This window comes from Xiphophorus couchianus, chromosome 5, assembly GCF_001444195.1.
Source record: "Xiphophorus couchianus chromosome 5, X_couchianus-1.0, whole genome shotgun sequence".
Lineage (NCBI taxonomy): Eukaryota > Metazoa > Chordata > Actinopteri > Cyprinodontiformes > Poeciliidae > Xiphophorus > Xiphophorus couchianus.
This window is the reverse complement of record NC_040232.1, coordinates 14,054,864-14,077,408: the sequence shown is the minus strand read 5'-3', so window position 1 is coordinate 14,077,408 and position 22,545 is coordinate 14,054,864. Positions and strand designations below refer to the sequence as shown.

Below are 22,545 nucleotides of genomic sequence, written 5' to 3'. Positions count from 1 at the left end.
CTTGTTTTTTTTAATAAGATCATAAATTTCTATGTAATTCTTAAAGGCTTATATCTCCTTTATAGGACTCATTTAAATGCGACAAGTTAGTGTAAATGGAAAGAAATTTGTAAAGGAGCAAATACTTTTTCATATGCTGTAGGTACCATCAAGGCAATTCAATATCTTAGGACCATTAAATTAAAAATTTTTTAAAAATCTGAATTTCTTTTTGTGTGTGTCCCTGATTCTCTTCAGCAATTTGCTTGCTCTGATACAAACATATTTTTCAATTAATCACTCAAAGTGTATAAATATTTATAATAAAAACAGAAATCACTTTCTTCAAAAAAATATATTGTTATATTTTTGTTTGTTTTTTTTCTCTCCAGAGAGATCCCAGTCTCTGAATGTTAGGCAAAAAAGTTTACAACACTTCCAGCAAATAGTCCTCTGTTCCAATCCTGACATGTTTCCTCTGGGTAGTCTGGCTTTCTCTTGCAGTCTAGAAGCATTGTGATTGGCTAATTATTCACCATTGATTTCCAGATATTCATGTCAATGTAGGCAAAATGTTATTTAAAGTATCAAACAAAGAATAAGCTACAGCTATGGTCCTACAGCTATAAATTAATTAAAATAGTTAAAATTAACCAGTTAATCTTTCGAGCATGCGCAGTGTTGACCTGTACCTCTCGTCTCCCCGGGTTACCGTCAACAACTCAGTTAGCTCCAGCAGCAATGCTAGTTCGGCTTTACTTGGAGCCTTTTTTATATAGTTGCGTGTTATTTGCAACAACGTGCGGTAATTTTCCATACAGAGTTACTTCATCGTCAAATGATGAGTACTGCCGAACAGGAAGTAGCTTAGAGGCTAACTAGCATCAGCAAAACCCTTGATGATAGCATGCTAATGCGGATGAGAGCGCGTTGTTCTCCACAGTTTGGCTTACATGATGACAGATCACGAGGTAAGGACACTTGCGTATGCAAAAAGTCCGAAAACATCGAAAAGAACTACATTCCAGGTAAGAGCTTTAATGTATTTTTGGGTTTTAAACCAGTAAAGCATCAGCCCTGTAAACTCCTGTTCAACAATTCTGTTGTAGGATGAACTTCAGGCTGCTGTGTCTTCCAGGGCGAGCAAAGCAAATGCACAACAACACTTTTATTTTGATGGCATTAACGACGATGAAGATGGTAAGCGTACAGATGTACGTGGGGGAAAGAAAGACAGGGACAGGCTGGATTTGCAAAAGTTTACCATTAAAAATCTCCAGCAATCACACCAGTGGAAACAATACACTGATGTCTATCACATAGAAAAATTCAAACAGGAAAATACCCAGTTTTACATCAGTTGAACTCTCTGAAGATAAAAAAAATATATGAAGACATTTGCTTTATCTTCACCATCCACAGCAGCATCTGTCAGAAATTGGTCTGCCACATTGTGTACTAATGGTAAATTAACTGAGCTTAATATGGCATTCAAAACACTTTTATGCTATCAGCACATAAAGACATAAGATTTTTTATTTGTCATTATGTTACTGGAATACAATACAATTGCAGTGGTACTCTCAGCTATAAATAAATATAATAAAGCATATAAATATCTATAAATATATTTCATGCAAACCTCACTCACACTCTAAGATCAGTTTTCAACATGTGTAAGTATCTTCTTATCGACATGTCTAACACTTTGTGAAATCCTACTGTGGGAACACATTCTTAACTTTTAATTGTGCTTTCTTTGAAAACAAATAAGCCACTGAGTAGTATATGTAAGATAAAATTAATTAGTCCAATGACTGACTTTGCCTTTTGCTTGTTGTTTTTCAGATTTTTTGGATAAACTTCTAAAATCAAGAAAAAAGAGGATTGATGCCTTCAAAGCAGGAAGGAGTAAAGCGACATTTAATACCTTCGAGCTTTCAGACGAAGAAGACAAACCCACCAAGCCAAAGAAAGTATCATTCCTGAAATCCCACAGAAGCAGCTCTAACTCAAAAGACACATCAGCGTCCGAGCCACATGAGTCCCCTAATGACGGAAATGTCCATAATGATGGAAATGTCCATAATGAAGCCTCTCTGTACCCTCAGAACTCCATAAATGTTAATGCTGAAAACTCGCAAATTAATCCATCTAGTGAAAAACCGACAAATGGTCCACTCACAAAACAGACCTCAAGTCTGCCGTGTAAAACATCAGATGATTCTCTTTCTTTGCCGTTGCCATCTGATGGCAGTGTGGTGGAGACGCCTGGTCCAGAAGAAGATAAGACAAATCCTGGCGTGGAAGAAACCTCTGAGACGCCGCCAGTGTCTAGACATCACCTCTGCAACACTGTTTCAACTGGTCTGTTGCCATTAGCTCTTTTTTTCAAGGCTGTAAAGAGTTATCCTTATATTTACACTTTGTTTGACTAATCAGACAGTGTTCCAGAGATGGAGCCACCGAAACCCAAACCTCGGCAAAGAACGCTTGGGCTGAAGTCACACATCTCACAGAAGAAAACGGAGGAGGAAAGTGAATTTCAGGATTTCAGCAGACCCCAAACATCTTCTATGTCCATTCCCTTCTCAACTGATGCATCCAGCAACATAGCAGTAAGAATTACATAATTTCTAGTTTTCCCTCGTTTTTTTTTTTTCACTTAATGCTCATTCGCCTAATTCATAAATATTTGTCGGATGATAATCGTTTGATAATTTTCTTCCACCTAGGATTGAAAAAACAGAATTATATATTTACAAAGTACATTTAAGACACCCAGTGTTGACCAACGTGCTGTTTTGTGATACAGAAGTAATTTCTAGGAAACAGCAGTTAATTTTTGTGTTGTTAATTGCAGTGGACAGATGGAGACCAGACAGCTTCATGTAGCCCCAGCAAGTCATTTTCAAATAAGAGTGAACAGTCACAACTCGTCACCAGGTCTACGTTTGATTCTGGTTCCAGAGGTAAGTACTGACACACTCTGCAGTGTTAAATTAGTGACTCACTCTTCCAGCTGACATTTGATTTATTGTTTTAGAAGGCTTTATATCTGACGACAGCAAGGAGCAAGGGAGACCCTATTCTTCATCATTTGAAGAATTTAATGTAAGTCAATCTGTGCTTTATCTAACATGGCTGTGATGGATAATTTTTTGTTACACTTATATTTGATTTGATTGAATTTCCCTCTTAGGGACATGCAGGAGATCCTTCAGATCAAAGCTCTCATGCCCCTGAAAAATCCTTTGACACCAAGTGAGTGAAGCAGGCTTTACTAATGTTGCTGCATAAAGGAAACTGAATAAGTAATTGGCCAATTTTTTTTCTGGCATTAGGACTTCCAGTTCTCACTCTAAGACCACTGAGAGGTCTCAGAGTGCATGCTCCAGAAAGGTGGAGTCAAAATATTTGGGAACACTCAAAGTTCTGGACCGGAAACTGTCCTTACAGGAGTCTTCTCCTCAAGCAGCAGAATCTATCAGAGCTGCAGTTTACCAGGTCAGAGTGAGTCTCTGCATCATATTTAGTCACCATAGGGTCTGGTATATATATTTTTTTGTCATGTGGTGAAGGAGAATGTCAAGTCAGAGATTCCCCCGACACTGCAATGTGATAAATCATTTTCATATAAACCCTCTGTGCTCACAACAGGAATGGCTCAAAAAGAAAAAGGAAAAGTCAAGAGAGAACATGCAGCTGAAGAAGAAAGAAGAGCGTATGAAGGAACAACAGAAAAAGGTGAATCTCAGTTTATTTCTACCATCTCTAAAGTAAATCTGAACACGTAGTTATTAACATTATATGAGTGGCCGTCTGTCTGCCCATAAACAGGACAGGGAGTCTAAAAAGGAAGATGCCAACGCTTCTTTTGAAGCCTGGAAAGAAAAGAAAACAGAAAGCCTTAAAGCCGAAGCAAAAGAAAGACAAAATATGATTAGAAAACAGCAAAGGGAGGGAGAAGAAAAGGAAGAAAAAAGACAATCTGCCAAACAGGTGCCGATACAAATTATTTTAAATGCATTTTGAAACTATAAGAGACATGAAAGTGTGTAAGCTTGATACTGATCAGTGTTTTGATAACAAAGGTGTTTGAGAACTGGAAGCGTGAGCGTGATCAGCTGCTCCGAGACAGAAACAGAAAGCAGAAAGTGGATGAAAGTAAACAGAAGCTGAAGAAGCAGGAGAAAGAAGAAGAAAGGCAGAGAGAAAGCAAATCTGCTTTTTCTGACTGGTGAGTATAAATTACCTTATGTCTGTCTCTGTTTTTAAAATAATTTTACTGAAATGATTGCTGGAAGTGTATTGCCACTCCATCCCAGCAGATTCAGTTCAACCTCACGTCTGCTGAAAATATTCTTCTGTCCTGCCTCATTCTCGTCTATGTGGTTGTGAAAAATCACCAACCACAAGGTGGCGAACTCAGCTAGATGTTCCTGTTTTAACCCCTTCTACAACAAACACCTTTTGCAATAAGGTCAATGTTAACCCAATCTGTTTTACCTGTTTTTCTTCACCTGAATAAGGTGTGACAAAAAGAAAGATGTTCTTCACGAAAAGCTCAAGAGGGAGCATGAAGAAATGAAAACAAAGGCAGAAGAAGAGCTGTACCTGAAGGAAGAAAAAGACAAGATGGCCATAGAGACCTTTGAAAACTGGCTGGTAAGAGCAACGCTGAAGAAAATCTAACCGGATAAGAGCAGAAATATTCACTGTTGTTTGCTTTTCAAACAGATAAAAAAGGATCGAGAGCAGAGGAGGAGAAAAGACGAAAGAGTGATACAAGAAATACTTCGGGACAGTCCTCCACCGTGGAGCCCTCCAAATAAAACCATCCCATTTGGAAAGTGACAATCTACCGTCTGCTATCTTTTATATTTATTTTTTAATAAAAGACACCTGGATATGAGCATAAGCATTTTATGACTTTTTTTTTGCATTGACTAGATTAAATATTTTTGAATAAATTTGTTCTTTGTGTTACTTTTGAGACATTTTACCACATTACATCATTTAATACCAAAATCTGTCTTGTTTCTTTTGAGCTTTAAGTAATCATTCCTTTAAGAGCTCTTCACTCCTGTTGTGACTTATGCGACAAGGTTGTAGTTTCAGACATGGTCATTGAAATATACAGCTGTCTCCATTGGTAAAGACATGTACCAGTCTTTACTAGATACATTAATTATCTTTTACTGCTGTGGTAAAATCCTTCCCAGGAACATTTTCTGTCATTCCATGGCAGTAATTTATGGAGATTTGTTATCTCCCTCATTTGCCTTGGTTATTGTTTCCAGCTTTTTAACTCTTTGGTACTCCGACTTGAGATAACCCTGCTGTAGGTTTTTCTACAATCTTTCCCCTGAAAATATTGGTGTGTGTGTTGCTGTCTTTTTCTTTGAAGTTGTCTAACAAACCTCTGAGACCTTGATAAAACATCTTTAAAATCCTTGAGACTTATGCAACATGGTTGTAGTTTCAGACATGCTGATAATAAACTACCATGAACACTTAAGGACAGTTTAGAGACCAATTAATCTCACTGGTGTATTACTGTGGGAGGAAGCTGGAGTACCATGGGGGGAAAATCAGACCCAGGACATCTTACATCAAGGTAACAGTGCTACAAAGTGCAGCATAAATCACATACATGTACAGCCAATTGGTTACTTTGGATTTTTATAAAGGCATGCTAGAATAAGGGGGTGATCACTGACTACAAGGTACATGCTTGACTTTAGAGTTTGATTGTGGAAGAAAAGTCATGAATCCCTTTTTTCAGCACAACAATTATGCTGTAGTACATGTTGGTAGTAGATAGAATAAAATATGAGTTAAACTACAGTAGACTGTAGTTGTTAGCTAACAAAGAGGGATGGGTGATATTTTGTCGAACTATTGTGATACTGATAAAAGCGGTGATAAGAACTATTTATTAATCCTTTCTTAGGTAAGGTATAGCTGTGACTGTCTGACTACGATCCTAGCTCCACAAATACTGCTCTTTAGGACACCAGTCACATAAAAGTGGGATTTGCGTCACTCAGTAACTGCATTTAATCATATTTTCAAATGTATTAATATTCATTAATACTTGCATTGAACAAACAGCGAAGAAAATAGTAAAAATGAAAATACAGACAGTTTCGTAGGATTTCAAACATCATTAATTGGAATTTATAGTGACAATGATAAATTCTTAAAATACATTTCTCACCATAAATGATAAAGGATATGATACAATAAATGTCCATTCCCTAGACTACTAAGAAAAACAAGATGCGTCCATAAGGCTGTTATAACCAAATAGGTGATAAATGAGTCTCCTTCAATATAATTGTGAAATAATTTGTATGCACTCTATTATCATTTGGAAAATGTTCAATAAATACAAATTTTTTTTATGTGAAAAATATGTGCTTTTACTTTGAAAAACCCCCTCCGGAAGGCTTTTCCAGGAGCGTAGGGGATTGGTGAGTGGTGAGTGAGGGAGCCGAGGAACCTCCTTCCGCTCAGTGAAACTTCAGGCTGCAGCTCAGAAAGTTACCACAGGAACTCCGCTCCACTGGTATCGCCTGCATCCCGCTGCTTCAGTCCAGGTTTACGAACCGTTGTCGAATCAAACAGAACCGGAGAACCGGAACTCGCAGCTGTTTGGACCCGGAGACTCGTCTACCAGAGAACCGAGCTGAACCTCCGCAGTACTGAAGTTAACAGATTACCGAGCTGGCAGAGGTGAGGATCTGTTAGCTGGGTTCCGCTATAGCTAGCCCTATTGGGTCATTCCTTCAAGGCTGCTGGGGGGTTTAAATCGCACAACCTGCGTATTTAGAGAAGAAGTGAACTAGTTTATTCCTGTAATGTGCGACTGTCCTCTGCGGACTGTGAGCTTTCACAGAAAGGCAGATGTCGAAATAAATCCCTAAGGTGTGTCTGATGAAGGAGTCTCTTTTTCTCCTCAGTGGCAGACGTGGCTTCGCTGCGATGATAAAAGCGTCTTTATTTCCCTCCAGGCTGTGATGGTCCGGCTGGTAACTCACTGCAGGGCTGCTTAACAACTTCCTTTTCAAGGGGTTTTAAAGCAGGATCCATTAACTAACCTGGACTGTTTATTTGTACCTCATCTTTAGTTTTCAGTTGTTTCTGCGTATTTAAAAAAGCAGTTTTACGTGGCACATAGCTGGGACAAATTATTTTAAATTGATTCAGAAAAATAGGTTGCTCATATTTACAACATCCACCATTTGCAGGAAAATTAGAAACTATCCACTCTGAAATTTACTTACACTGTTATGACTAGTAGAGATGCACCAATCAGGGTTTTCCTGACTGTTTTACCAGTTCCACCTTTTCTACAATATACACCAAAAAGATTACATGGAATTCAAGATATTTAACAGATCATTTTAAGTTTAAAAGAAAATGCAATTCTAAGTTTTTACAAATGAATGAGTCACGGCATGTGTTAACTTTTTTCAAGTTTTGTTTTTTCTAGTAAACTCAACATGTACATCACGCTACATGCTTTTTCATTGATGCATTTATTTATTAAAATGTGCTATTTTAGTTTTTTTATTTTATTATTTCCTTTATTTAACCAGTTAAACCCCGTTGAGATCTAGACTTAGACTTAGACTGACTTTATTGTCATTTTGCATGCACAGGGTGTATACAGAATGAAATTTCGTTGCATACGGCTCAGGACAATGTTTTGAGCTTTCAATGTTGTGAGGGTACTCCAGAATAAAATAAAATACAGTATAAAATATGAATATAAATATAAATATAAAATATAAAGTGCAGGACTGACAGTAAAAAGGAAGTTACTTAGTTACTTACATGTGCAAGGTATAAAGTGGAGACCAGATTTTAAGTGCAGTCCAGTTAAGAGTTCAGCAGTCTGATGGCAAGTGGGAAAAAGCTGATCTCATTTTCAAGAGGGACCTGGGCAGAAGGCCTGCATTACACAGCAACCTGGTTACAAAATAAAACTAATTAATACATATGCATTTAGCAACTATGAAGACCAAAAAAATTCATATTTTTCAGTGTTTAATCTGGTTATCACCAGAAAACATGAAGAGAAAATTGGCATCTCTCTAGATTTTATCATTACTAATTAAATTTATAAAGATACCTCAAAACATGAAACATTTCCCGACAAACGTAAGATCTACAATGAGAATTTACCCACACTGGCTTTGAAATATATGAAACGCTATTCATTAAAGATGCTCCAGTCCATTTGTGTTTTATTTCTTAAAATGGTGGAAGTTCTCAGTTTTAATTCATTTAATGAAAAGAATGGACATTTGTTTTATGTTGTAGGACTGTATCACATTAAAGACAAAACATATTCAGCAGCTTCTTTGATAGATGTTATGGTTTCTAATTTAACAGAAAATAAAATAAAAAACCCATTTGTTGGCAGTTATGAGTCTAACCTCTGTTTTTTATTTATTACTAATAATAATGGAGGGAAGATTGTTCTATTTCAATCTTCAACCAATTGATTGGTGGATCTCAGTTATTATTATCACAGTTTGCTGCATTTGATACTGATTTACTGTATTCTGCTTCATTGTATAAAAGTTGTAGGAGCCATATATACATGTTTGGAGCTTAATACAAAATATTATTTTGTGTTTATGTGAGTAAAGTATTTACTCTGTTATTTGAAAAAGATAAGCGACTGTAATTGTATTGTGTTTGAGCTTATGACATGGTGCCTTTTGATTGGTTAGTGACTAATTAGTTTATGAAAGACGAAAGTACTTGCTCTTTGTAGAAGTCTGGCACCTTGAGAGTAACACAGTCCTTTGACCGTCACTTTCTATTTGTTTTGAATCTGTTTGTTATTTTTATTTTCTTTTAAATTCAGTAAAGACTTAAAGATGACCGTCGGATTCAAGACCTCTCTTTTTTTTGGAAGAAACGTGTCGCGTATGAAAGAGCTTTAAGGGGCTAGACTAGTGAGAGCTTGCCGCACTTACAAAAGTGTTTAATCCCACATTTAAAATGGTATCTGGTTCCAGCTTGTCAGAAATCTCTTTGATGTTAACATCACTCTGCTGGTGTCTGTAATCACATCGGTTGTTCTTCTTTCCTGCAGAACAAAACATTTCTTGAAATAGTCACAGCCAAGACATACAGCCTTGATTTATTACGCTGTGAGTTCGCAGAGGAAAGTATATATTTCTCATGCACTTTCCATATGGTTCCTTTGTGGGTGTGTCTTTAACAGATGTTTGAGATCAAACGGATCTGTTGCATCGGAGCCGGGTACGTAGGTGGCCCAACATGCAGTGTAATTGCTCAGATGTGCCCGGAGATCACGGTGACCGTCGTGGACGTCAACGAGACGCGCATTAAAGCCTGGAACTCAGACACTCTGCCCATTTACGAGGTAGGAAGATATCAGCGGTTTCAGAGCACAGAGACGAGGATTAATTGAGTTTTATGGTTGAACTTGGACAGAAAGCAGCAGCTCACAGCTTATTAACACTTTTTCACCTTTGACATGCTTTGCAATAAGGTGTGGCTGATACAGGGTTGACATGAAAGTTCAGCCTCACTTTTTTTATTATTATTATTTGAAGCCACACCTTGTCTCTGAAGAGTGTTGACTCAGTAAGATTTGGTTGGTGCTGCAGTCCGTGTCTCAGTAAGACCGTGGCTCCGTTTCTTTGTGAGCCATTAATTAGTTCCAGGCTGTTTCGCAATTTTCCTGCGTCAACCCTGACCACACACTATTACATCATCATGACTAGTGGTTATCAGCATGAGCTGCTCGTGTGTTTTGTGAAACACTTTCCCCTCCTTGCACTTGCACTAATTGAACCCTCTACTTCCTCTCATTTCAGCCGGGACTGAAAGAAGTGGTTGAATCATGCAGAGGGAAAAACTTGTTCTTCTCCACAGACATTTCCTCAGCCATTAAGGATGCCGATCTGGTCTTCATCTCCGTGAGTCATGCAGTCTGAGCGCACGTAAGATTTCCTTCTGTTTAATCAGCTCGCATCATAACTGCATCGTCTCGGCAGGTCAACACCCCAACCAAAACCTATGGAATGGGGAAGGGTCGCGCCGCCGACCTGAAGTTCATCGAGTCATGCGCTCGGCAGATCGTAGAGGTCTCCAATGGCTACAAGATCGTCACGGAGAAGAGCACCGTCCCCGTGCGAGCCGCCGAGAGCATCAGGCGGATATTTGACGCCAACACCAAACCCAGCCTGAACCTGCAGGTGTGTACTTTCACACACAACTCTGTGGTGTCCGAGTTTCTTCTTGTGTCTTGCTTCTGAGTGTGAGCACGTCGTTTTAGGTGCTGTCCAACCCGGAGTTCCTCGCAGAGGGAACGGCGGTGCGGGATCTCAAGGAGCCCGACCGCGTCCTGATTGGTGGGGACGAGACGCCGGAGGGTCAGAGGGCGATCAAAGCGCTTTGTGCTGTGTATGAACACTGGGTGCCCAAATCCAGAATCATCACTACAAACACCTGGTCGTCTGAGCTCTCCAAACTGGTGAGTGGACCATATAGAGAACACATGGATACTGGTGGTTTATCCCAAAACCATTTACTCAGAAATTATGTTCAATGCAGTTCATGTTTACTTTATAGCGCTAAATTACCACAAATGTTATCTCAATGCACTTTACAACAGAATCTGGTCTAATTCAGTTCCAATCAATCCAGTTCATTCAAACCAATTCCAGTCCTAAATCAGATTATAGTACAAATGTGTTACAAATGCAAACCTATTTGTAGTGTAACGAAAAATACTTTCTACTTATGATTTACAGTACCTTAATGACTTTTAGTAATCAGAAAAGCTCTAGTAATTTCTTAAATGTTATTTTATTAAATCTTCAGTCTAAGCCAAAAAAAATTAGTTTTCATGAATTTGGTCGTATTTATTTCACAGTCCTTCATATTTGACTCCAATAAACAAAAAAAACATTTTCACAGTAACTTGGTCACCAAAATGTTTTCAAATTCTGTTTTTAGCCAAAATCAACATTTCGATGTCAGGGGTGAAAAAATTCTCATTTGATTATGTGAAGCTCAAGAAACCCTCAATTACGTAAGTCTGTCAGGAAAATACTGAATTGCGACATTATCTTTGAATATTGCGAGATTAAAATGAGTTGCAATAAACTTACTTTTCCCTCACACTTCAGCATCTCTGAGTCTAAGATCCGCATCAGTGAAAATTCATTCATGACGTCCAACATTTTATCGGCATGCAGAACGTAAATCCATGGCTCTTCAAATATTGAAAACACTCCGTTGCTATTGTGACCTTGCACACATTGATATTACCATACCATAATTTTGATGTACTGCGATGCTCTATCAAAAGTCAAATAATTTTCATAAATGAAAAATAAAGGACAACCAAAGTTGCAATTACTACTTCTTTTTTTTTTTGTTTGCGACAAGGAATAAAAATATTCTATTTTTTGGCTGAATGTTGAAAGAAACATCTGGTTGTGTTGTGGATTTGCAGGCAGCCAATGCTTTCCTGGCCCAGAGAATCAGCAGCATCAACAGCATCAGTGCTCTGTGTGAGGCCACAGGAGCCGACGTGGAGGAAGTGGCCAAGGCCATCGGAATGGACCAGAGGATTGGCAGCAAGTTCCTCAAAGCCAGCGTTGGTAAGAATCACAGCAAAACCTTTTAAGGTGCAATGTGTGTGTCTGTGAAGCAGGACAATCCTGAGGTTGAGTAACAGGAAGGCAATGTTCAGACTGCAAAAACACAAAATCTTCTCAAGTACTTTTAGTGTAGTTTCTGGTGCAAATATCTTTGTACACTTGAAATAAAACAAAACTAACTTGCATGTAGATTTTCAGAGAGATATAGGAGCTTGTTTTAACTAGTTCCCATGGCAAATTATTTCACTTATAAGAGATTTTTCCAAAGATATAAGTGAAACAATCTGCAAATGGAACTAGCAATTTTTCATCAATATTAAATAATTATGAACTTAAAAATGTTACTTGTAAGATAGTTTTGTTAATTCAAGTGTACTGAGATATTTGCATCAGAAATTAGACTAAAAATACTTGGTAAGATCGTGTCCTTTTACAGTGCAGTCAGCAGAGCTCAACTTTCCTTAAGGAGGGAATGCTCTGGAATATTTCTGAAAATCCCTTCACAACATGTTTGGAACAAAACGTGCTGGAGGATTATCCCAAACAATAAATGGTGCAGGTTTAGAAGGTGGTGTTTATTTTTAATCCACAAGCATTCGTTGATGCCCTGTTCAGGTTTCGGTGGGAGCTGCTTCCAGAAAGATGTGCTCAACCTGGTGTATTTGTGCGAGGCTCTCAATCTGCCGGAGGTGGCGTCCTACTGGCAGCAGGTGGGAACTGCACCTCTGTAAACGAAGGGTCTAGTTCTCTGCATTTGTTTTGTCTTTATTATTCTGATCACGATTCCTCTCAGGTGATAGACATGAATGAGTACCAAAGACGACGATTTGCTTGTCGGATCATCGACTGCCTCTTCAACACCGTCACCGGCAAAAAGATCGCTCTGCTGGGGTTCTCTTTCAAAAAAGACACAGGTGACACCAGGTCAGTCTCTTCTCGTTTTCTTGAGTTTATCAACTGGTTTGACTTGTTTTGCAAGTGTGAACTTGTCCCAGGCACAGCAGAGAAAGGCTAAAGCTTTCATTCATTGCTATTAGCATGGCCAGTCAGTGCTGATACTTTTCCACCACTTGGAAGCTTGCCAAAGCTCACTGCAGTGAACTTCACCCCTAATCACTGTTGATGTGTTTGTGTGTGTATTACAACTCCAGAGAGTCATCCAGCATCTACATATCAAAGTATCTGATGGATGAGGGGGCCAAGCTGTTTATCTATGACCCCAAGGTTCTTAAACAGCAAATCGTTTATGACCTGTCCCAGCCCAGCATCTCAGAGGACAACCCAGAAAGAGGTGAGTGAGCGAGAGAGAGAGAGAGAGTTCATTGCTTTGTTGGACCTGCAGCGCTGTGTGATTTACTGTTAACGATTAATAAACACTCAACTCGAGTAGCCTTGTTGAGAACTCGTGCTTTGAGATACTTAGAGCTCTAGCTTTGTTTAGTGAATTTGAAATCATGATCAATGTTTGGGGAAAGCATTTTAAATTGACACGCGGATTGAATGAATATGAATGACTTTTCTAGAATCATCTTTCAGGTTAATTTAGTTGTTTCTGTTTCCCATTGAAAGCTTTATAAAACATCTCAAATTAATTGTAGTTTTAAACTTTTCTTTATGTGTTCAGGGTTCAAGGATTTTCAATCCTTGAAAATGTTTGAATTTCAAAAAAGGTGCTTTCAAGGTTTGGAAAGTGCTTAATTTCTGCATAAAGTCCTTGAAAGTGTTTGATATTCAAACTGGTGTTTTGTAACAAAGTTGTAATAAACTTTTAGGAGAAAAAACTCCTTATAGAAAGTGATTATTTATATTGCCTTTAAGCAAGTAGGTCATTTGCCTTAAGACAATTTGTTTAATGTAATGAATATTTATTATTCCTAATGAGTTATCGATCTGTTTGATTGAAATAAAAGTAGTTTTGATTTTAAATGTTAGTTATTGAAACTCGGGGATGTTTTTAATTGAGTTTGTTTTGTTCTCTGACCAATCAGGTTTTTAGAGTGTGTGAGAAAATGTTGTTATTTTAGTCTACTTTGTCCCTACTATGTAGAATATTATCACAATAAATTAACAACAATAAAAAAAATTTGTTTTTATTGTGAAAGTTTGGTGCTTGGAAAAGTTTGAAAACTTTAACTTTGAAATCAAAAAGTGCTTGAATTTTATTGTGGGAAAAGCATATAAACCCTGTGTGATGTAATGATGAATCATGTTGTTTAAGATATTTACAGTGTAAACTGAAACATAGTGGCTCTACTGTTTAATAATGAATTAATAAGGAGAAATATTTCTGTTTTCTGAAGCTGTGATTTAGTTTTGTGATAGTGAAACATGATAAATCCCTCTCTTTTCGTTTCTTTTCTCAGTGTCTGAGCTGGTGACTATAACGTCAGATCCTTATGAGGCCTGCCAGAGCGCTCATGCGTTGGTCATCTGCACGGAGTGGGACATGTTTAGGGTCACGATCATAATTACTCTTCTTACACATTTCTTCTTCCTGGCAACCGTGCACTTGAGATTTCATGATGTCGTTTTGACGCCTCTACAGGAACTGGATTACGAGAAGATTTACAAGAAAATGCTGAAGCCGGCGTTCATATTCGACGGTCGCAGAGTCCTTGACCACCTCCACGCCGAGCTGCAGAGCATCGGCTTTCAGGTGAGCGGACATACTCTACGCATTATGTCACGTTATTTTCATTGGACTCTACTTGGCAAACCTTAAAAATGTTGTTTTTGAAGTAGATTAAAAACTGATCGGTGGTTTTATTCCTTATTTTTTTAAATAAAAGTCATAAGTATGTGGTTTTTGCAGTTTTCAGTCTTGGACTGGGCGATACGGCTATGTCGATAATTGTTGATTAGTTTTTGTTTTAAATATCTGAAATGCTGCCGAACTTGTGATGTGACCTTTCCTGTTTTAATCCAGTCTCATTTGAGTTGATGTACTTATTTTTCCTTTTTGCGCAAATCTTTTTTATTTTTAAGCAGTTACATAAAACTGCTGCTGCAAGTTACTCAACAGGCTGTTGTTAGGTAACCAAAGCATGAGTGAGTTGATCCCACCTTGCTTAGCTGGCTGTGAGAGGTTGAGCAGCTACAGTCTTTCCTCTGCCTACATCCCCCAGAATGCTGTGTGGTTCTGGATCGGAGTTGGTTGAAATGATCGAATATTCTATCAGACGTATTTTGTATTGATATTGATTATGTGTCTATCACAATATTGGAGACATACCCTAAAATTTTTACTTATAAACAAACTAAAAACCTTGTATCGTTTTCTGCCTCCTGGTCTCTGTTTTTCTTGGTTCTAATGAGTGAATTTCCTGCTGAAAACAATGGATCATTGTGATGCGTTACAGACTGTTAGTGCGATTAGGTGAGACTTTAAGGTGCAACAGTTCTGCAGACAAACGGCTAACTTCACCTCTCTGGTTGCAGATCGAGACCATTGGAAAGAAAGTGACTTCTGCTCGAATCCCTTATACACCTGCAGTCGTTGGGTCTCGCACCGCTTCTACTGAGCCTCCAACCAAGAAGGCAAAAGCCTAAAGCTGAATTCTCCCCCCAGCAGCAGCCAACTTTCCTCCTGCTTCCTTTTCATTTCAACAGCAGAGGGGCCTGAGTAGCGTCCTGCCACCTGCTGGCGACACAGCAGGCCTGCAGCTTCTCTGCTACCTGGACGGACGACTGAAAGTGATTACAGATCAAATATTTTTTATATTAAATCATTCCATATGCACCAATAACTTTACATCACACCCAGAACAGTATTTCACACAGACACACATCAGATGACCTGTTTTTTTATATAAACACTATAAACACAAGTCATTTCTTATATAATTTACTATATAACGAAGTACTGTCCTTAAATGCAAAGTTTTATATAATTAAAAAAAACCAAAAAAACAATTTTTATAAATCATGTTGCTGTATGTTAATCTTCCATGTCAGGATGTTCACCTGAAGGGCCAATGCAATAAAATGTGAGTCTATAATTTGTACTGAACACTTGTAATCTAAATCTTTAGATACAAATATACTTTTCTCCAATAAATCTGTCTTTTTAAGCTTACATCTCATTTCTGAGCTCCCTCTGATACCAATGTATCAAGTAGACATACAGACAGAACATTTTAGAAAAGACGTTTGTTTCATACACTACTTGATTTCAGTGTTTTAAAGAAAGCAGAAAACAGGACTTCCTGTTAGAGCTTTAGCTCCCTATGCTGTTTATGGAGGCTAGAGAAGGTGATTGAAAAGTGCAGCTTCTGCTCCCAGCTGGCCACGAGTCTCATCTGGTTCTCTGATCGTTTTAACAAAAGGCAGTGCTTCAGGGCAGCTACTGGTAGAGACGGAAAAACTAGTATCCTGACAAAAAAACTCTTTTTGTTGCACGTTTTAGTTAACAAGTCAGCTAAAGTAGAACGCCTCCTGGTCTCTGTTTTTCTTGGTTCTAATGAGTGAATTTCCTGCTGAAAACAATGGATCATTGTGATGCGTTACAGACTGCTAGTGCGATTTGGAGAAGAAAAAAAAACATGAGCTGTTTCAAGAAGCTTCTTGTTCTGTTGTGATTTCTGCTTTTCTCTTCTTCAGCAGATTCTTCAAGAAGAATTCCCCTGTTAGGAGGAAAAATAGTTATTAATTTTCTGCTTTATTACTTGGAACTGTTCAGATATGGAGGCTCATTTCCTCCAAATCTCCTCTGAGCTGCAAATGACTAAAGGTTAGCCAATTAAGAACCGATTAACTCGGTTCTTAATCTTTACTCTAAGGCAGGGGTCTGTAACCTGCAGCTCCAGAGCCACATGTGGTTCTTATAAAATCACACACTGTAAGAAGTATTTTGTAATTATAAAGGGAATAAGAAGTGGTGGTTTTTGCAGTTTTTCTGTAGGAGTTTTATGCAATAAAGGGGAGAAAATATCTACTTTAGGAACACACCAGTACAACAAGGCTTTTAAAATACAATTTACTGTAATAATTTTTAGTTTTCTATCTATATTTTTTATTTTTCATATTTATGGAAGGGACTTACAATGCTCTACAAAATACTTATTCCCTCTGTAAACATTTGATTTATTTTGTTCTAAAATCTGATAATAGAAATTCATTTTTAATTACATTTTGTCTTTTCAAAATAAAAGTATTTCAGTCCATGTTTATAAGATATTTTGAAGCTCTAGACAAACTTTAGTTTTATAGCAGTGAAGCAGAAGGTAGGTGTGCAGTGTTCATTTTTCTACCGCTGAATATAATTTAGATGTGTCAGAGTAAAAGAAGCTAAATATAAATGATGGCCAACATTTTCTAAATGTTCTTTTCCTTGCACTTTGAAGTTATGCACTACTTTGCGTTTTTCCAAATAAAATCTCAATACAGTATGCTACTTTAAAGTTTGGTACTATAGCGAGGCAAACTAAAAAAGTCCAAGTGGTGCAAACATTTTACAACGCATAGTATATTGTATTATTAGTTGTAAAAACAACTGTTGATGAGCGGTTTTGTTGCACAACTGGACCTAACTCCAGGTCATCTGAAGATACCCTGAATGCTGCTCATATTGCTGCTCTCTGGGAACGAAAAACAAGCTGGTCTGATCTAAGATCTCAGCTAAACTGAACCTCCAGACAATTGAATCTCAAATTACAGCACACAAAAGGAAAACATGCACAAAAAAACAGACTTCACTTGTTTTTCTAAATGCAAGCAGGCAGAACCATGCAGAGAGATCGACCGCTTACAATTTTATTCTCAATGAAATCTAATCTGAACAATTGTGCACTTAAGTTCATTTTCCTTCATATTTTTGCAGCATTAATAATTCAGCTCACCTGCTTTGTAGGAGGATCGAACCAGTGGCCCGCTGGCTGTGTACACAAATCCCATCTCGTTCCCAACTTTCTCCCAGTAAGCAAACTTTTCAGGGGGGATGTATTCCTCCACCTAAACCCGATCACACGTCCTCATAATTATGCATCCATCTGCAAACGATAAATCTGACCTGACTGCTTCTGCAGTGTGGAGGACTCACCTTTAGGTGGCGCTTTGTGGGCTGCATGTACTGACCTAGGGTTAGACAGTCCACTCCTGCCTCTCTCAGCTCTGCAACGTCACCACAGCAACAGTCAGACAAGCACTTACACAGACCTGTGTGTGTTTATCTGCAGCAGCCACAGACCGGTCAGAGTGTTGACTATCTGCTGGTCACTCTCGCCCAGTCCCAGCATGATGGAGGTCTTGGTGAGGACGCCGGGTTTGACCTGCTTGGCGTGTTTCAGGACAGTCAGGGATTGGTCGAAGTTCGCTCTGGGGTCCCGAACATACCTGGAGCGGGTGGTGGAGAAATGTTTCAGGCTGAGGAATGAATCTGGCGCCACCTGGTGGTCAGGCTGTGTTAGCTAGCAGAGATCTGAATTTAACACAGTCAAGATGTTTCTGTTGTCTTCCATTTCATTGTAATCATATTATCGACTCATACAAAAGTACAGTAAGGCTGTCATATTGCATAAAATGAGCTTGATCATTTACATTCTGATGGGAAAAATGTTTTGAAGAGCGATTTTGTTTACAGAGACATTATAGTCTGTTTTATTTATGTCTTTGGTTTTTATTTTTGTTTTATTGTTTTTGGTTGTTGTGTTTTATTTAGGATATTTAAAATATCTTCCAGTTCCAGTGTTGGGTGTTCTTCACAAAATTACACTTAATTGGTCTTTGAGAGGGTGAAATTGAATTATTATGCCATTTATCAATATTACTTGAAAATGGTCTCAAAACAATATTACCAGTTATCGCAATAATTAGAGGGCCAATTTATCATCCGGCAAAATTTGATGTTTTGACATCAAATTTGCCTAACAGGCAGAGTGATTTATTATAATGTTGGTGTTTCAGATTGTTATAAAAAATATATAAATTCATGTAGCTCATATTAAATCTCAACAAACTGTTTGATTATCCTCTAATCAACTATTTCTTTTTGAAATAGCACCCACAAGTTTATTAATATTATGAAATAGTAAATTACAGAGGTGTACAGTGTGCATACCGCTGCAGCTCTCGCACAGTCTCCACATTGTGAGCGTAAACGTCTAGCCCTGACAGGGCAATCTTCTCTACCGCTGACAGGTCGCCACGGAAATCAGGGGTCAGGCATTCGACCAGGATGTGAGGGTTTCTGCATGAAAAAGACAAAAGCGCTTGCTTGTCAACTTTGCACTCATGAAATGAAATGCATTTAAAAAGATCTAATGGCAGATCCATCTGATACAAATCTAAAAATAATAATAATAATAATCTACCTCCCCTTCAGGCTAGTAACTGTTTTAGCAAAGTGTTCTGCTCCGCCATCAGCGATATCTGCAAATAAACAGCAGAAATAAAACTGATTGATCATTCAAAAGCATATTGTAAATATGTTTAGCAAATTTGTAGAAATGTAAATTGTATTGTAGATAAGATTTATGTATTTTATGGTCTGTAGAAGTATAGGGAAAAAATATTATTAAAGTCTAAAATTCTGTTCATCCATCAATCTGTGCTTTTTTTCTGTACTCAAAGCCCAATTACTGCAGAAAATTCTGCTATAACTTTCTAGAAACCTTTTCCAAATATACTCTACAAATGGGCTTAAAAGAATTGATAACAGTGGACGTTTAAGTCAGAAAACGTAAGGAGTTAATAGGTGTGATGACCAGTAAAGGTTCAGCACCAGGTGTGGCGCAGACACACTGAAGGAAGAAACTTTACCATCTCTGTCAACAGATGTCAGAACCACGTAGTCCAGCCCCCAGGCTGCGATGGCCTTGGCTGTGTTGTAAGGCTCATCTGGGTCCAGAGGAGGCGGCTGACGGGCCGTCTTCACCGAGCAGAACCTGCACCCTCGGGTGCATGTGTCTCCCATTAGCTACCAGCAGAAAGACAGAAAGAAAAGCAATCTATGCGTCAGTGGAAAAAAAAAATAGACACCTGAATTGTAGCATCAACAACAGATTCTCCATCAATGTAAGAAAAGTTAACCTAGCTGTACTCAGCTGTCTTTAATTGCTGACGAGTTCTGAGCTTCAAATGACTAACATATGGAGAAAGTCCTTGTGGAGGAAACTTTATTGAACTCATAAATTACTATAAAGGCCATTTATGATCAAACACTCTGTGGCAGGAGCTGTTAAAGTCATTAAAAGAGCAGCCTGCTGCATTTTAAAGTATCTGAGAGGTGCCTTAATGTATGGACTAATACATTCATGATAAGAAGCATCTTCAGACATTAAAAAGAAAAGTATACGTCCTTCATTTCAACATGACGGCGGAGGCTCACCATGATGGTGGCGGTAGCAGTGGCATATTCTCCTCCACCCCAACATTCTCCAATGTTTGGACACCTGGCCTCCTCACACACCTGAGAAAACACACAGAGACACTGTTACAAAAGAAGAACACACACAGGATTATTTAAGCCTGTCTTTGCTGTGTAAATCTAATAGTTTCAGTAAAAGGTTGAATAAAAATATTGCACACAGTTTCCTAGCTTGGCAGAATTTTAACTGTGACGTTAATCAGATGCATCCTTGTGCAGACATTTTCAACGAGTTTCCCTGCTACGTTTCATGCTTTGGTTTTATTCTAAAGTCGAAGCATGTGGGTAGTCTGCTGCTGACCGTGTGCAGGTTGAGGTCTCTCAGTGTGTTCTTCAGCCTGTTGTAGTTCTTTCCAATAGGGATCTCTGTCTTCAGCCATGGAGGAAGCCTCAGCCTAACAACAGCAGAGAACAGACATACAGATCCTTTCACTTACATGTGTCTGATCAACTTTAATTTGTTAAAATGATCAATTTTATGCATATCTATTTAAGCAATTAAACTGTCTCCTTTAAAGCCATATGTTGATGAAGTATGATGAACATACTTTCTCTGTAAATTACAAAAGTATTCACCATCTTTCCACATTTTGCCACGTTGCATCTGCAACAAACTTTAACTAAAGAGATTTTGTGACAACAAAAAACAACTAAAAACGGATACATGCTTTAAATACTTTTAAAGTGTTAGGAATCTGAAGATTGTGATATTCATATCCACCTCCTCTGCTCTGATCTGTTTCAATAAAATCCAGTTCAAACAACTACATTTACAAGTCTTTGATTGAAAAACAGTCTGTAATTTTCCTTCTGCTTTTCATTAATGAGCCAGTTGCTTTTGTCTATCGCATAAAATCTCAATAAAATACCAGCACGTTGTTGTAACACCACCGAATGTGGAAAAAGTTCAAGGTTGTACAGTGAAACACTGTACCTCTCCCCCTTCTGTCTCTTCAGGTTGCCTCTGTACTCTGCCCACTTGCTTTTCTCAGAGAGTTCCCCAGATATGAAGTCCTGCAGCCCGGGGCCGTCCTGGCTCTGAAGCTCCTTCTTTCTGCCCTCTCTGTCTGCAGAGGACTTGGGTGAAGTGTTCAGACAGCTTGTGTACACCTGTAACCAGAAGTCACTCCGGTCAGCTCTCAATTAGTCAAACATCAATTATTCTCCAGATAAGAAGTTTAAGGATCCACAGACAGAGTCTGTTTTGATAAATGAGCTGTCAGCAGCACAGCAGAGCAGCGGAGTTACAAAATAAAGACTGCTAGCTAATGTTAGCTCCAGACCCACTGACCCCGATTCTGAATGTTAACTTAGCGGACAGAAAGCAGTTTAAATAATTTTCACATATTCGGGTTTCCTCAGACACTCACATGTAAGATCGATCTGGGACTTAACCTTAAGTGGTTTGTGAAAAAGCGACCCGTCACACAGCAACTCTGTTTTAACAACGCCATGACAGCAAAATCCCTAGAAACGATCTAACCTCGACAAGCAGCTGCTTCTGTCTAATGCTGCATTCATGAAACGAAAACTGACTGGGAAATATCACATATCTCTGGTTTCAAAGTTTTTCATAAAAACAGTACCATAAATTATAAAAGATTATGCATTTTAATAATGAAATTTTTTTCTTTTGTCAATTTAAGTGATTTTGCTAGCTATACCAGTACATATTTAGTTGTAGTACATCTGAGTTGTATCTTAATTATTTAAATTCGACTCAACTAAAAACATTAACCAAATTGGATTTTAGCTATTCGTGGAAAGCATTCCCATTTCCAGTTTACAGCTCAAGTATTGTGTATAATTTTGATCACTTTAAGCGTTTTCTTATATTTTTCCAGATTTAAAATGTTTCAATTTTCTTTGCTAATTTTTTTAATCTAAGTAATCCACATACAGAAAACACTGCTATTGTGAAAATTTAACTTTCGTTTAACCTAGATTTAGGTAAATAGGGCTTTCATTATTTTAAAGTTTGTAAATAAAGCCAGTAGATTTTCTTAAAAGACACTCGCAAATTTATATACCAAAAAATACACTCTGTTGTTTCTACTTCATCCCAAAATATACTTTTCTGTCACATTTTAAGTCTTCAGATAGAGAGTTCGATAATTGATTATGAGGTCTGCTGATGGGCTCCTACAATTGCGTCATGACGCTCTTCCGTCCTCCTTTCCTTTGCTACCGGCGAGGTGAGGATAGCTGTGAAATTGTTTCGGAGTTTTCATCTAACTCCATCTGAGTCTATTAACACACGTTTCTATTTATTTTTTTCACATCAAGACACCGATGATGCTACATTTCACAATATGAGCGATATTTTTGTCCTGCTTTTAGTTTCGGTGGAGAAATGATTAATAGTTTGTCCACAGTTTATCCGTCTGCGGCCTGACGGGTCTGTTTGTGTTAATGGCGACGGCCGATTAAACTGTTTCAGTTACAGGAGTGGGGTTTAAACAACTCCTGGTAGTTTGTGTGACTGTTCTGGAGTAGAACATTTTGTCTTTTTTATTAAAACCATGGGATGTGGAACAGCGT

General features: G+C 38.1%; 3 protein-coding genes and 1 long non-coding RNA gene across 4 annotated transcripts; 3 read left to right on the top strand and 1 right to left on the bottom strand.

The window, feature by feature from the left end:
- Nucleotides 1–357: 357 nt before the first annotated feature.
- Nucleotides 358–4,895, top strand: map9 (microtubule-associated protein 9). Its single transcript, XM_028017161.1, has 13 exons — nucleotides 358–1,007; nucleotides 1,089–1,179; nucleotides 1,828–2,346; nucleotides 2,422–2,597; nucleotides 2,843–2,951; nucleotides 3,026–3,093; nucleotides 3,182–3,243; nucleotides 3,324–3,486; nucleotides 3,640–3,726; nucleotides 3,820–3,981; nucleotides 4,074–4,219; nucleotides 4,512–4,647; nucleotides 4,720–4,895. Exons 1-13 carry the CDS (start codon nucleotides 933–935, stop codon nucleotides 4,834–4,836), a joined length of 1,911 nt encoding a protein of 636 aa, XP_027872962.1. The 5' UTR covers nucleotides 358–932; the 3' UTR covers nucleotides 4,837–4,895.
- A 1,591-nt stretch (nucleotides 4,896–6,486) lies between these two features.
- ugdh (UDP-glucose 6-dehydrogenase) lies at nucleotides 6,487–15,712 on the top strand. Its single transcript, XM_028017162.1, has 12 exons — nucleotides 6,487–6,720; nucleotides 9,230–9,391; nucleotides 9,849–9,950; nucleotides 10,029–10,229; nucleotides 10,310–10,507; nucleotides 11,495–11,642; nucleotides 12,258–12,352; nucleotides 12,436–12,566; nucleotides 12,794–12,933; nucleotides 14,006–14,097; nucleotides 14,188–14,298; nucleotides 15,081–15,712. The coding sequence occupies exons 2-12, from the start codon at nucleotides 9,230–9,232 to the stop codon at nucleotides 15,189–15,191; spliced, it is 1,491 nt and encodes a 496-aa protein (XP_027872963.1). The 5' UTR covers nucleotides 6,487–6,720; the 3' UTR covers nucleotides 15,192–15,712.
- On the top strand, nucleotides 14,305–14,918 carry LOC114144399 (uncharacterized). Its single transcript, XR_003595481.1, has 2 exons — nucleotides 14,305–14,694; nucleotides 14,728–14,918. It is a non-coding gene; the product is annotated as an uncharacterized LOC114144399 (long non-coding RNA).
- Nucleotides 15,459–21,509, bottom strand: lias (lipoic acid synthetase). Its single transcript, XM_028017163.1, has 11 exons — nucleotides 21,375–21,509; nucleotides 20,939–21,114; nucleotides 20,306–20,399; nucleotides 19,966–20,046; nucleotides 19,398–19,554; nucleotides 18,950–19,007; nucleotides 18,697–18,825; nucleotides 17,827–17,972; nucleotides 17,680–17,750; nucleotides 17,480–17,591; nucleotides 15,459–16,264 (listed from the first exon to the last, which is right to left on the bottom strand). The coding sequence occupies exons 1-11, from the start codon at nucleotides 21,456–21,458 to the stop codon at nucleotides 16,194–16,196; spliced, it is 1,179 nt and encodes a 392-aa protein (XP_027872964.1). The 5' UTR covers nucleotides 21,459–21,509; the 3' UTR covers nucleotides 15,459–16,193.
- Nucleotides 21,510–22,545: the final 1,036 nt, after the last annotated feature.

Excerpts from the sequence above, each read along its gene's own strand:
- map9 (XM_028017161.1), top strand. The coding sequence starts at position 933 with ATGATGACAGATCACGAGGTAAGGACACTTGCGTATGCAAAAAGTCCG. Across the intron at positions 2,952-3,025 it reads GTTTGATTCTGGTTCCAGAG|AAGGCTTTATATCTGACGAC; the intron begins GTAAGTACTGAC and ends TTATTGTTTTAG. Across the intron at positions 3,094-3,181 it reads CATCATTTGAAGAATTTAAT|GGACATGCAGGAGATCCTTC; the intron begins GTAAGTCAATCT and ends TTTCCCTCTTAG.
- ugdh (XM_028017162.1), top strand. The coding sequence starts at position 9,230 with ATGTTTGAGATCAAACGGATCTGTTGCATCGGAGCCGGGTACGTAGGT. Across the intron at positions 10,230-10,309 it reads AACCCAGCCTGAACCTGCAG|GTGCTGTCCAACCCGGAGTT; the intron begins GTGTGTACTTTC and ends ACGTCGTTTTAG. Across the intron at positions 10,508-11,494 it reads CGTCTGAGCTCTCCAAACTG|GCAGCCAATGCTTTCCTGGC; the intron begins GTGAGTGGACCA and ends GTGGATTTGCAG.
- lias (XM_028017163.1), bottom strand. The coding sequence starts at position 21,458 with ATGGCGTTGTTAAAACAGAGTTGCTGTGTGACGGGTCGCTTTTTCACA. Across the intron at positions 17,973-18,696 it reads ACTGTGCGAGAGCTGCAGCG|GTATGTTCGGGACCCCAGAG; the intron begins GTATGCACACTG and ends CACCCGCTCCAG. Across the intron at positions 16,265-17,479 it reads TCGATCCTCCTACAAAGCAG|GGGAATTCTTCTTGAAGAAT; the intron begins GTGAGCTGAATT and ends TCCTCCTAACAG.